The sequence below is a fragment of the Triturus cristatus genome, chromosome 12 (genome assembly GCF_964204655.1).
Source record: "Triturus cristatus chromosome 12, aTriCri1.1, whole genome shotgun sequence".
Taxonomy (NCBI): domain Eukaryota; kingdom Metazoa; phylum Chordata; class Amphibia; order Caudata; family Salamandridae; genus Triturus; species Triturus cristatus.
Window position 1 is genome coordinate 297,068,792 of NC_140595.1, and position 13,314 is coordinate 297,082,105.

The 13,314-nt window shown below is 41.3% G+C and overlaps 1 protein-coding gene across 1 annotated transcript in view; it reads right to left on the reverse strand.

Moving 5' to 3' along the window:
* The window catches only part of POLR2C (RNA polymerase II subunit C), a 151,902-nt gene that overhangs the window by 20,212 nt on the left and 118,376 nt on the right, over positions 1-13,314 (reverse strand). Inside the window, exons 4-7 of the mRNA XM_085639377.1 lie at positions 12,483-12,535; positions 6,964-7,092; positions 6,697-6,748; positions 6,310-6,478 (exon numbers count right to left, since the gene is read on the reverse strand). Coding sequence (XP_085495503.1) covers positions 6,310-6,478; positions 6,697-6,748; positions 6,964-7,092; positions 12,483-12,535 — 403 coding nt within the window. The remainder of the gene's footprint in view (positions 1-6,309; positions 6,479-6,696; positions 6,749-6,963; positions 7,093-12,482; positions 12,536-13,314) is intronic.

The following is a 13,314-nucleotide window of genomic DNA, read 5'->3' on the forward strand; positions in this document are numbered from 1 at the left end:
TCTCTATTTCTATGCAGCTCTATAGAAACGAAGCATGCACGATTGACTGAGTGAAACTGTTATCAATTGTTTCCACGGTTCTGAGATTGTTCCGACTCTAAGGGAAACAAAGTTGTCATGTTTATGCGGTTGTCAGATACTAATCCCTTCTTGTTTATTCGAGAAGTTTCTAGTGACCTCTGAGTTAGCTGGCACACACAAGTAATTAAGTTTAATGTACTCGATATTGACATACTGACCTCAGTCCTATGTCAAATCTATAGTGTATATTATTCCAATGCGCAGAGCCTATCAGGGATATAGGAACTACACTACAATCTGAGCGCAGCACACTAACCCTCAGTTCCATAGCCACTTGACAACCCTTTTGCTAAGCCAGCTGGTGTAGTTCAAATGGCAGTCACAGCTGCCTGCAGGGGTACTTTTCTGTGCGTGCTAGAGAGATTTGAGTTTAACGAAGGGTGAGCTAGAAACAATTTTATCACCTGTTGGTGGACCATATGCATGCCTTATCCATTCAAGCAACATTGCTGTACTATCTTCAAAACACGTGGACTTCACTACAAGGGTGGCATTGCCTCCAAGCATCAGCTCTACCAACCACAATACTGCTCAGCTTCTTAACAGAGGTGCAAATCAATTAATTTTTCACTATGTGCCTAAACAGTGTTGACTGTCTTTCTAAAAGGGGGAAGGGTCGCACTAATACTGAAGCAGAAATAGTATTCTGACGAGAAGCTTTGCTAAGACTGCCAAGCATATTGCACCTAACATTAAGAACAGTCGCTGGTTGAGATGGCATTTGATCCCACGTAGCTGGCGGCAAAATATCTTTTGCACCAGCATGTGTAGGATAAGCAGAAGAAAACCAGAAGCCAAAAAGACATGTGAAGGTCTGAATAAGTTTCTTGATGTGAATTAAAATGAAGAAGCTCCAGGTCAGCCTTCTTGCGTGCTTCCTCAGCTGGGATGGGCACTCAGTTCACTTCCAATGTAAAATGTAGTTTGTGACATTCAGGAACAACAGCTGCACGCCTGATCATGGTTTTAGTGTTAAAAAGCAGGTCTCATCTTTGCTGTAAGACCACTTGGAGGGGTTCAAACCAACAAGACCATAATCATCCTCACATCCCATTCACATCGCGAAAAAGCGTTTCAATGCCTCGTCAGGGGTAGTAAGCACTATATAAATGCATTTACAATTGTGTGTATGTGGTGGGGGTGTATGCAGTCACTGGTTACGAGTTTTAGTGCCTCCCAAATGTTTCAGTATTACGATCCAATTTTTGGAATTACAAACTTGCATGACCCACATAGCTTTAATAGACATGAAGCAGGGTGATTTCTTAATGTAATAGTAGACATGCTTTCAAAATGCTGTGAATTACCAAAATAACATACTTTTTTTGCATTCCTCTCTAACAGCAATTGTTTGTTAAATGTTACGACATTGTCCATGCCCTTTGATATGTCTTTATCGGACTGTGCCCAAGATAGTGATTTGCTCATAAAAGTGGCTGATGGTGAACTGTACTGGAGCACTTTTCAATCTCGGGTGATGGCCTGTGGCTTCGGTTTACTAAAATCACAAGGTTTCTGAGAATCTTGGTGTTGATACCAGTGATATTAGCAAGGTAAGAGCTCGCCGGGTCAAACAAAAGGTCACAGACTCCAGTTATGGTGCTAACAAAGTTAGTTTATTTCACAAGCATGGCAAGAAGACGCGTTTCGACTGCAAGCCTGCGGTCTTGTTCACAATATATATATACACACACACTTATACATAAATATATATATATCAATGCCCCTTGGCAGAGTTTGCGCTATGTGTAAAACTGATATACACAAGGACAGATTAATTTCATTTTAAACAGGGGAAATTAGGTGATTCTCCCAGAGCCAAACCTGGGACTCAAACCTGATTCCACAGATACAAAGTTAGCAGCTCTGGCCATTCGGCCACATCCACATTTTATCATTTATGTGAAAGTCATACACTGTTTTCCGTTTTTACTGATAAATACAGACAGAAAACTATTTATTTTTAAACGTGGATAAAAACGGAAATTGGGTTGTTTTTGAGTGATTCTAAATGCTGTCAAATATGCCTGCCAGGGCAATAGCTGTGCAGATTGAAATGTACGTGGGGTTGAACAAAATAAAATAATTTTTGTAAAGAACTTTAAACAGAGCGTACACACACACACGCACGCACCCCCCCCACACACCCCCACCCCCTTCCCCCACCCCCACAGTACTACCCTTTGCATGTTTTCCTATAAGTGCCTATTTTATCATTGGAATGTGTTTATATCACTGTAACCGGGCAGGCGTTTAGGCATTTGGTGCATATTTATTGGTTAGATAAATGTCGAAATATACTTATTTCAGCTTAATTTTTTTCACATAACCCAAAATAAATATTGATAAATACAGATACAATTAGCAAAAAATAGATATGGATAAATACAGACGGAAATGCCCAAAAACATAAATACCATAAACCCGGAGCCCTACATATGATCATGCATAGTGAGGACATTTTCTGTTGAAAAGGCTTTGTGAAGTAAAAAACATATAGCAAAAAAATACTGGAATGTTCGCCTGGAGTCTTGCACGGGAATACTCAAGTGGGGATACAATTGGGGGATCAAGGATAAATCAGACTTTTTACCAGATTTCTTTTTATTCAAAATCTACTGGATAGCCTGCGTTGTGCAACCAGGCTGACACATAGCTTTCAACTTTTGTGCACGTGCTCCACCTTCAAAGCATCTAGAGGTTAACCTTACAAAGTAGTTGAAAAGAACTGCCTGAATGGATTCTTCACTTCTACCCTTGCCATCTTTGGGTATTTTTTTTTCGTTTTTACGTGGGCTCTAGATATACAAGGGTGCCCTTATTGCCTATACTCTAAACCTTTAAACTTGCCTAATAATCAGCATAGATCTACAAGACACATATTCTTAACTTATAACAAAGCCTTCCACCTTTTTAAAAGCCCTCCCGCTACAAATGAAGATGAAGAAACTTGCTAAGGTTTATTGTTGCCAATTCCTTGTTAATGTCTCCTAAAACAGAGTTTTTGGGTTGTCAGGTTGTTACTAACCACTACTAATGCCTCCAACATCCCTGGCATAGTTCCTTGAATTAACAGCAGCAGCTTGGTCATAAGCAACGAGTTCGAATGCAAAACACAATTATTTTGATCCATAGATTTCTCATCAGATTGTTTAAGTTTATCCACTGTGTTCTCCTGGTAAAACGCGAGACACTGAGAGGGAGTTAACTGTTAAGTATTCAAAAGAGGAAGTTTAGGTAAGAAAGACAGACATGACCCTTTTGATGAGACCACAAGAGAAGCATATCCAACCATTCATCTCTTCTACAAAGGGGGAACGTCTCAACCGTTTAATTAAATATTCAGAAGGAACTGAGGCACGCTAAAGCCGATTTTATACTGCTTCCTGCTCAATCCCTTAGAAACATTTGTTCAAAGTTCTCAAATGATGAAGCCAGGACTGAAAAGCTCTGTGCAGGCAGACTCTGAAATCCAGATATATGTGTGGTCCACAAAACTACCTTTCACAGCAGTCTTATTTCTTCCAAGAGGAACTTAAGAGAGGACCTATAGGGTTCTGGCAAGGAGAGGGGGAGCCCTGTGGCTAGAACACTCGTGTTACTTCAGAGGCGGTGCAGAATCATGTAACCTTTCCTGCCCCTGTCTAGTTGGTGAGATGCAAGGAATTCACTTTATTCACAAACCGCAATCTATGTGAAATCACTGGTGCAACTCATTGCACAAAAGCACCCCTATTCCTGAAAGAAGCAATGGACCTCTACACTACCTGCAGATGAAGCCGGTTTGGATACAGAGTCTAGAACAGATCAACAGTTTCTTGCCATAAATAACTTTATGTTGGGCTCATTTTTAGGTCTCGGCTAGCGAAGGCTGCGCTTGCGCAGTCTCGCTCGCGAGACATAATGACTTGGAGAAGAGGGGCTTGAACCCGCCCCTCTTCTCTCCTCTTCTCCATTGGCTGGCCTCTTAAATCGGGGGCGTGTTTTTTCGTTGCTTTTCGCAGGGCGTGTTTAAACTCCCCCGAAACTGAAAACACGCCCCCGAATCCGAAAACGCCGCTGCCTTTCTCCGAGGCATTTCTGCTTCACCTCGGAGAAAGGCAGCAAGGCTCAGCTCAGGGCACCGCAGTCTGCCACATTTCCAGCTCCCAAGCCACTCTTCGAGCCTCGGTACATGTACAATTTTAAATGAATTAAAGTATATTACTCGGTGACGGGGCTGTAGTTTAATAAAGCAGAAGAAAGTTTAAGCATAATATTCCCCGCCGGTTCTACCATAGAATTGTCCTGCCCCGACATATGATCAGTCAGAGGGGATTCCCGCAGCATCGTGTGGAGTACGTCGCGAAGGGAAAACATGTTGTCACTCGACTCCAACAATGTTGTGTACGGATCTTCCGATGCCTAGCGGAAGAAGGAAATTGGTAATGCAAGATGGCCGCTGTCGGAGAAGTAACAATAAAGTTGACAGTCTAGTCTTTCTTCTAGTCTTGAGAACGGTTGCCCTTCAGCCTGTGGTTGTGAATGATCTACGCACGATGCGACGTCACACCACCTCCTCCTGTCACTATCGGATAGCGACTCTCCATACCCATTCGCCGGTTCGCTCTGTGCTGTGACAGTGTGTGCACTTCCCGGACGTCCTCGGAGCTGTCACCATGAACACTTTACCCTATTTCTGTAAGGGGGAGGTGGTGAAGGGCTTCGGCCGCGGTTCCAAGGAGCTGGGGATTCCCACTGGTGAGTCGTGCTGTTGGGGTGCTGCGGAGCGCTACACTAGGGTGTTGCGAAACATGCTGGGACAGTGTACGCATTATCCCCTTTGCCTTCTTCTATGATAAAATCCTCTTTGACAGCACATTTCAACTGTTTCCTCACACCTACAGCACAGCTCATTAATCATCAACCCACAGGAGGTAGATTTTGCGGCTCATGGTGCGGGAATTCAGTGTGCTACCTGGTTTGCTTTAGAGATACGCTTCAGGAGGAAAACGAATGAATTCCAACCTCGTGTGGATCACGTTTTCTATTAAACGTACACAGTTTACCAGTGACCCTTTTAACAGCATATTTTAAGGACCGTCTTAACGTAGCTAATTTCAATGATAATAGGTCCCTTCATCCGTGACCGAAAGTTTGTCGCTTATCATTGGAAGGCTTGACATGTATAACTTCAGACGGCAAGAATTCTTTTCTTTTTCAAAGTGTTCATGTTCATTGGTATGTTGTACTCGAAAGGGGGAAAATGACTCCAGCATCCCATAAAATTGGCAGTGTCACGATGCAGCACGTTTCCAGCTGTGTTTTTTTTTTCGTTAAATATGTCGAGCCTCTGAAAACTGTATTTTGTTGCATTTATTAACTTGCCCTTTGGAAACACTGTGAAGTGCAGATAGTTGCAGGACCAATCCAACAGGCTATTTATGGGCTGCTCTTAACACACCCACAGTTGCATGACCTGCAGCTGTCCACCTTTCTTATGAGTTCATGACGTTTACGATTATAAAAATATATAGTTAGTCCTAAACCTGACCCCCCCCCCCATCAGCAGTAAAAAGGATGCTATGAACCCAAAAGCAAGGAAGGAACCTGGGGACACTGTTTGGGAAGTAAAAGAAAACTATAATTGGGGTGCAGTGGGGCCCGACACCCCGAGGGTCCTGTCACACTGGAACTCCTGCACTAATCATACTAGCCCCTTGACCTGAAATCTCAAATACAGACCACTCGTTTGGACAATACATTTTGCTGGAGACGGTGCATGGATTCCCTGTTGATAGTCATAAGCCTCCATCGCCCACGTTAGATGTGAAAAAGTCTTTAAATGTTTTAAAAACATAAACCAAAATAATGTCATGAGCAATGCCAATAGCTCTAGCTTTAACAATGCCGAGACCGTTGCATTGTAAATGCTTGTTCATAAAGTCCTGCATGTGCTTCAGAATGAAAGCATTCACAGTGGAGTCACTAATCTAAAGGAGGAGGCAGATTGCACGATTTCCACCTTAACCTAGTACAGAGCCTTACGAAGTCCCTTTGATAAACAGTGTTTTTTTTAATTACTTTTTTTATTGGAAGTACGACTTGCAAGTAACATCATTTGATAAACAGTGTTGATCAACAATTCTTTTTTTTTTCTCCTCTCATGGCACACCCATCTTTTCACTCTTCTTATAGCACCACAAACGTAAAGACCAATTTATCAGTACTTTCTAAACTTGCACTTACCATTCCTCGGGCTTTGGATAGACCGTGTGTCGAAGAGCATTGTCAGGATCATATTCGAAAGCAACCCCTGCGGTTGGATTCCACTTGGCGTGCTCTTTGCCAAACCCCTTCTTAGCATAGGCTCGGAGTCTAAGTTCCTGTCCCTTGCGGAGTTTTACAAGCAGAATATCTGTACAGTGGAAGGAATCAACAATGACGAATGGGAAGGCACTGGAATGGTCCCATTGACTCAAACTATGCAATGGTAGACATGTTATGCTGTGAAAAGTTCTTAATTTGCTTCCCACGTGGATCGCAACACAGCACAAAGGAAACCAGGCAAACGCTGCATGCGCTGATTAAAGACTAACATACATTCATTTGTGTAGCACTCAGCATTTCCCTTACCTTCCCGCTCCAGGTACTCGTTCGGGTCACTATCTTTATTCCGAGACGTGACCTGTGTGAAATTAGTTAAATTCATCAGGTGGGATATAAGAGCTGGAGCACATCAATTAAAACAAACGATAGCATAGCACACTAGGTCAAAGAAGAAGGGGTACATTCTGCAGTATAACCCCAGGCTCACGTGCGAAAGAAGGGCACTGAAAGCATGTTTAAATAGAGCAGATAATCATAAAGAATAACTGGGTGGGGACAAGAGGTAGCACTGACCGGTATAACCCTGGGATTGTTGGAAATGAGGTCTCGAGAGGTTACGTGCCGGGTCTGGTCATCAGTACACCGCACGTCTAGTGTAAACTCCACAGAACACTCTGGACAAAACTCGTCACATATGCAATCCTGAGAGAAAAATGAGAACATGGGTGCAGATGAAACCGTGACTTGCATGAATACCTTGACAGGTCAACAGCTAAAGCAAAATCGAACCCAACTCTGTTAGGTGACTATATCTAGTTTAGAGACAATCTGACATCCTCGCGCTATAATATAACAAACAAGAATTTTGCACATGATTACGCTAATAGGAATATCAAGGGAACAATATCATGAACAAATGAAACCCAACTCTCTAACTACCTGAATTGAACATTTCTAACAGGGAATTAAACATAAAGTGTTTCTTGTTTAGCATACTAAAACAAACATAGGTACATTGTCATGTGGATTAAGCAACACCTCAAATTCTTCTTTCCATCCAGCAATTGCTGTGAGTCTCATGTGTGAAGTTGCTTTGATAGATCACACAATGACCTCAAGATCAGCTCAAAGATAACTTTAAAGGAGTGAACACTCCAACTACACCAGTTGTGGCAGAATGGTGACTTGCACATGTTTTCTAAAATTCATTCCTGCTAAAACAGGGAAAAAATAAACCCTGTTCAAGTGTGAAATTAACATTTGAGTGACTGAAAGTTAAAAGTTGGCCTAGTAAAAAAGGCAAAGAGATGCCACTCAGAGCACACACACGTTTCTAGAAAGGAGTACATATTTGTGACTTCCCTAGTTAATTTTGTGCCCTCACTTTGTAAAAGGAGATTTACTCACAATATAAACAAGCATTTGCAATGCAATAGGACTCGCATTTACACGAGACCTATTGCATTGCAAACGGTAGTCATCACGGACAACGGGAGGGAGGGGGGAGGCACGGACAACGGGAGGGAGGGGGAGTAAGCATGGACAATGGGAGTGCGGGTGGGGGAGGGGTGGGAGAAGGCATGGCCAATGGAAGTGTGGGCAGGGGACGAGAACGCACAGACAACGGGAGTGCGGGCGGGGGGTGAGAAGCTACGGACAACGGGAGGGAGGTGGGAGAAGAGAAGGCAGTAGGAGAACCTGATTAAATAAAATAGTGCTCACAGTCTAAATAACACGTACCGTGTAACACTCGAAGTAAAGGGGACAGTAGCCATGGGGAGGATACATGGCCGTAATAAGGAGGGACTAACAAACCTATAAAAAAATCCGAAGGCAGCATTTATGAAGGACAAAGACACAAGCCAATGAAAAATATAGGCGGGGGAGAGGGCGTGGCTTCGCTCACCTACTGAACTAAAGCAGATCTTCACAAGAGCAGCACTTGCACGCTGACTCTAGGCTCGACCTAAAAAGGGGGTTGTGGAATTTTTCTATATGGGCACACATATAGGTTATATAGAAAGGAGTAAGCAATTTTGACTACCTTGTCAAGGATGCAACCTCACTTCACAACAAGAGTGTTTTTTTTTTGTTTTTTTTTTATTTCTTTATTGGTATTTCAAGAATACAGTCAATGTTTGCATACAGACACATACCCCCCTAGAAGCATTATACATGTTTGACATTTCGATACGTATTTAAGGATAATTCCGTTATAAGGTCTCCCTCCGGAGATTCATTTCACATCTTAGGTCTATTGACTAATAACTGGTCAACCCTTTAAACTCCCCACCCTATTCCCTACAGGGACTAATCAGCTCAAAATCCAAACTATCTTTAAATCAGTCTTGGGTGTCCCTTTGTCCTATATCCGGACTGTGGGTTGTAGCCTCAGTAAGGTGTAAATCGTCTTGTGATGTGCGTAAGGAATGTGGGGCATGCTCTTCTATTTCTTGTACCATCACCCCCCATGCCATCAGCTCTTCGGGAAGATTATCATCCTTTCAGTGGTTCGCATATCTGCCTCTTTGGCCAGTGCCCATTCTTTTAAATCTGTTTTCCATTTGTCCAGCAGTGGCCCTTGTTGGTTCAACCAATGGATATCTACACGTCTTTTAGCTGTTGTGAGCCCCAAGACCAGGAAATGTCTGCTTGCCTTGCGCTTAAGGTTTTTAGGGATCAGACTGAGGAGATCGGTGTGTATCTCCAGGGCAATTTTCCATCCCGTTACTCTATTCAATTCCTCTAGGACAGCCGTCCAATAAGTTTGTATCATATGACAAGTCCACACCATATGTATGAAGTCTGCCTGTATATATTGACATCGGGGGCACTTTGGATCCCTAGATCCATTAATGGCATGCAGCCGCCTGGGTGAAAGGTTTAAGTCATGTGGACTATATTATATTGTATCTGTTTGAATTTGTTACACACCGACACCTTACGGACACCTTCGTAAATTCTTTCCCAGTCTCTTGTCGTTATCTCATAAGGACTAACCATTTGCCATTTCTCCTCTATTTTCAGGGATCTATTTTTTTTTATCATCCCTTAATGCCATATATATAGGTGAGTGACGAGTTTCCGGCCACCCGCCATGGCGATCATGGTGACCAAGGTATGAGTGTGTCCCGGAGTGTCTGGAAATGTCTGCCAAAGTTGCCAAGCCGTGGCTGCTATTTTGGCGTATTGCAGACACTGCCCCGGCCCCAACTCAAATGTATCCGCCGCCAACTGATAAGTAATAAACCTATTCTCAGGATATAGGTCTGAAAACATCAGGCAGCCCCATTCCTTCCATTTTTCAATTGCCATTATTCGCTCTATTGGGATAAATTGTGGCATAATCCAGATATCTGCCTCTGGTGCATACGGCCTTTCTTGAAATTCATAACAAGAGAGTTATTCACAATGTAAAACTAGGGCTACTAGAATCTTTCTATATGATGTGAGTGCACACACAAACACGTTATATAGAAGGGAGAAAAAGTGTGACTTCCTAGTTAACGTTGTAACCTCACTTCATAAAGAGCTGTTCAGAACATAAAATTGAGGCTATTGGAATTTTGTAGCAATGCATGACAATTATACATTAGGATTCGCTAAATTATTGTGCAAAGGAAAATCAAAGGATGCAGCATATATGTAGTTGAAAACAAGGTGCGTGGCATGGATTGCAAAAATATAGCCATTATGTCATTTTAACTCTCTCTCTCTGAAATTGGCCAGTTATAGTTTAGTAAACTAACTATAACTTGTGCCACCATTCACACCTCATATTACATCACTCATGACATGTTAAATTACGCTACTGATGTCATTTAAAATGACATCATCAATCTAATGCTCCTCCAATTTCTCTTGAAACCCCTACATCATTATAAAAAATAAAGTACTCAGTAAAGATCCCACATGGCCAAAAAAGAAATAGTATATTTGAAACAAGTCTGATTCACTATGGTAAGATTTATATGGTACAACTTTTAACTACCAGTAAAGTTTTAACTGCACTTCATTTACACAAGGTATAGACTTTGGGTCTACATCACAGAATACCATCTAGTATGAAAAGCATAGAGCAAACTATCACAATCATTAGATGATGTCTTCAATGAAGTTATCGGGGATGTACTTTAACATGTCATGAGTGGTGTAATATGTGCGGTCATTAGCAGTGCATGGTGGGGTGCAAGTTATAAATAGTTTTTTGGGTTTATGATCATTAGTTTTTAACCCATTTCAACCTCTAACTATAGAGACACTTTCAACTTTGACTATTTCAGTGATATAGCTACATATATATATATATATATCAACGAATCCGCAGCGTCTCTGCTTCGTTTGCTACACACGGACACGGACCACAAAGTTGATGCCAATTCCTTTATTTCATAGATGCCGCCATAACGCGTTTCAACTCATTCGAGTCTTGATCACATGGTGTCATTTTTTTGCAGGCATTGCATTTTTAAAGTGATATAGTGCTCTGTAATAGGTTCTTTCTTTGCACATGATCATAGACATAGTAAAAACATTCCCAGTAAACAGTGTTTACATATTAGTTTTTCAAAACAACATATTCTTGCGCAGGAATAAAAGTGCGTAAATGAAAAATTTCATTGACAATTATATTCGCAGTTAGATAAAATCAAAATAGATATATATTATCTTATTTTTCTCGTTAAACTGATCACTCGCATAAATGCGGATTGCATAGCAGAACTGGAGGTTATGACATTTTTAACTTAAATGACACTGTTGTGCATCAATGGTTGCATGCATAAATGCAATATGTTTTAAGTGTCTTTACTAATACCTTCATTATATAGATCAAATATTTAAATTTAGCCAAAATTCGGCGTAGTACTTGGATTCTATATAAGTGCATGTTACTTGAGTTCAATGTTAATGAATCTTGAAAAGAAAACAATTCTTATCCTCCATATTTTGTCTGCTGTATTTTAATGAAACTGCGATTTTTTTATATATATAATTCATGTTGTATTAGTGCAGATCTTATATTTCTTAACATATTTCGCCCAAGAAAATAGAAATTCTTATATTCATTGTTAGTTATGAATAAATAAAGTTTTAGTTATTCGCTTAAATATATATATATACACACACAAACACATTTTCTTTTCCTGCTCGAATATCTGTATGCTAAAATGCCGTAATGACCAGATAATTGCACAATGCCACACACCTTGTTTTCAACCACATAATACAACGAATAGTGAATATATATATTTTTTTTAAATGAGAGGGAAGATCATATTACCATACCCAACTACGTCTCTTTAACTTGTGTTTTTTTCTGTGAATTTCTATTTTTTTTTGTAAACATATTCAGCCAACACCCCAATTGTGCACGGCCTCTGGCCATTTACAGTGTGGGGTTGGCCCCCACAAGTGGCCAACACACCGCAGCCTGCCCTCCGGGGTTAGCTTGTTGACCCTGCCTGCCTCCTATATGCACTTCAATCTCCACTTGCGTACCCCTGGCCTCTGTGGTCAGAAGGAACCCACTGTTCCCCCAGCCCCATGTTCTCCATGTGAGTAACCCTTTCACCCTCCCTGTGTGGTCCATTATGCAGCCCATGCTGGCCTGTCCTGAATGGTCAGCTTGCTGCCCCTGCCAGCCTGCCCGCCTGCCCTCTGTGGTCAGCTTGTTGCCTCAGTCATTGCAGGAAAGAAAGAATCTCTACATGTTTCAACACAATCTAGCACACCATTTTGTTAACCCGGCTTAAAGGACACGGATTCTAATATATTTTGTCAATGATTATTAACTGCTTCTTGGTGTGTTCAAATTCGAAGTAAAGATTCTGCTTTTATTCAAGTCTACAATGAACAATAAAGAGCAAGACACTAAGGATTAAAGCAGTTTGTGGGAAAATTGATGGTTGACTATGTATTATAAGGAATAAAATACCCTTCGCTGTTTACTGAAAGTATATTGCAATTCACCCCGAATTTTGTGACTTTATAAAGAAACTCAGCATTTGCTGATTTGCAATATCCTAATAAGTGATTGCTTTTTAAAACGTTCATTCAACCAAAAATCAACCATTATCAATTTTTTTTCTTACCCTAGAGTACTGCATCTTATCCACAATATCATCACTGGTGAGAGGGATTAGGCCTGCAGGTAAATTACAAACATTTAGTGATACTGGGAAGCAGTAAACAGTCACATGATATCAACCACCCAAACAAGACCATAATCTCGCAGAAAAAAAATAAAGAATCCCTGAAGAAATTAACGGCTTATCACAGATCCTAACAACTGGCAATACTCAGAACCAAAAGATGTTTGCGCCACATTGTTAAAACAATGTGTGAGCCTCAGGGTTCGGGTTATGAAGGCTTCCCAACAAAGGAAGTCACTATCTGCATGAGATGATCTTATACTGCCAGAGTCCATCTCATGTTATGTATGATTTAGAAGGTGCCACCTTAGCACTGAGAGGTCTTCACGTTTGGCTAGCAAAGAGAAAGGTCAAAGAGATAGTCATAATTGTGTGCTAGACAGCAAAAGGGATTAGGTCGGTATAGTCTTATTTGCTTGCAGAATAGGAAGAAGTAATCATACTGGCGAAAAATCCCAGAGGGAAGTAGAGTCAGATAAGGGTTGCCCTATTGTTGTCCTCTCTTCCTTACCATTTCAGGCGGGGAGAAGGAATTGAATGTTGAAGATTGTACTGAATGTTGAGGTTCGATGTTATGTCTGTCCCCTTCACTTTAAAGCTTATGGAGAAGGCATATACTGGATGGTTTGCAAAAAGAGGAACTCAATATATGCTTTAAGGGCGGAGATGTTGTGATCATGTTCCACATAAAACAGTTTTTCTCAGACCTATGTCCTTCCACTCTGTGCGTGTCAGTCAGTCTCGAGATTCTATATCCCACAGAGCTCACAGT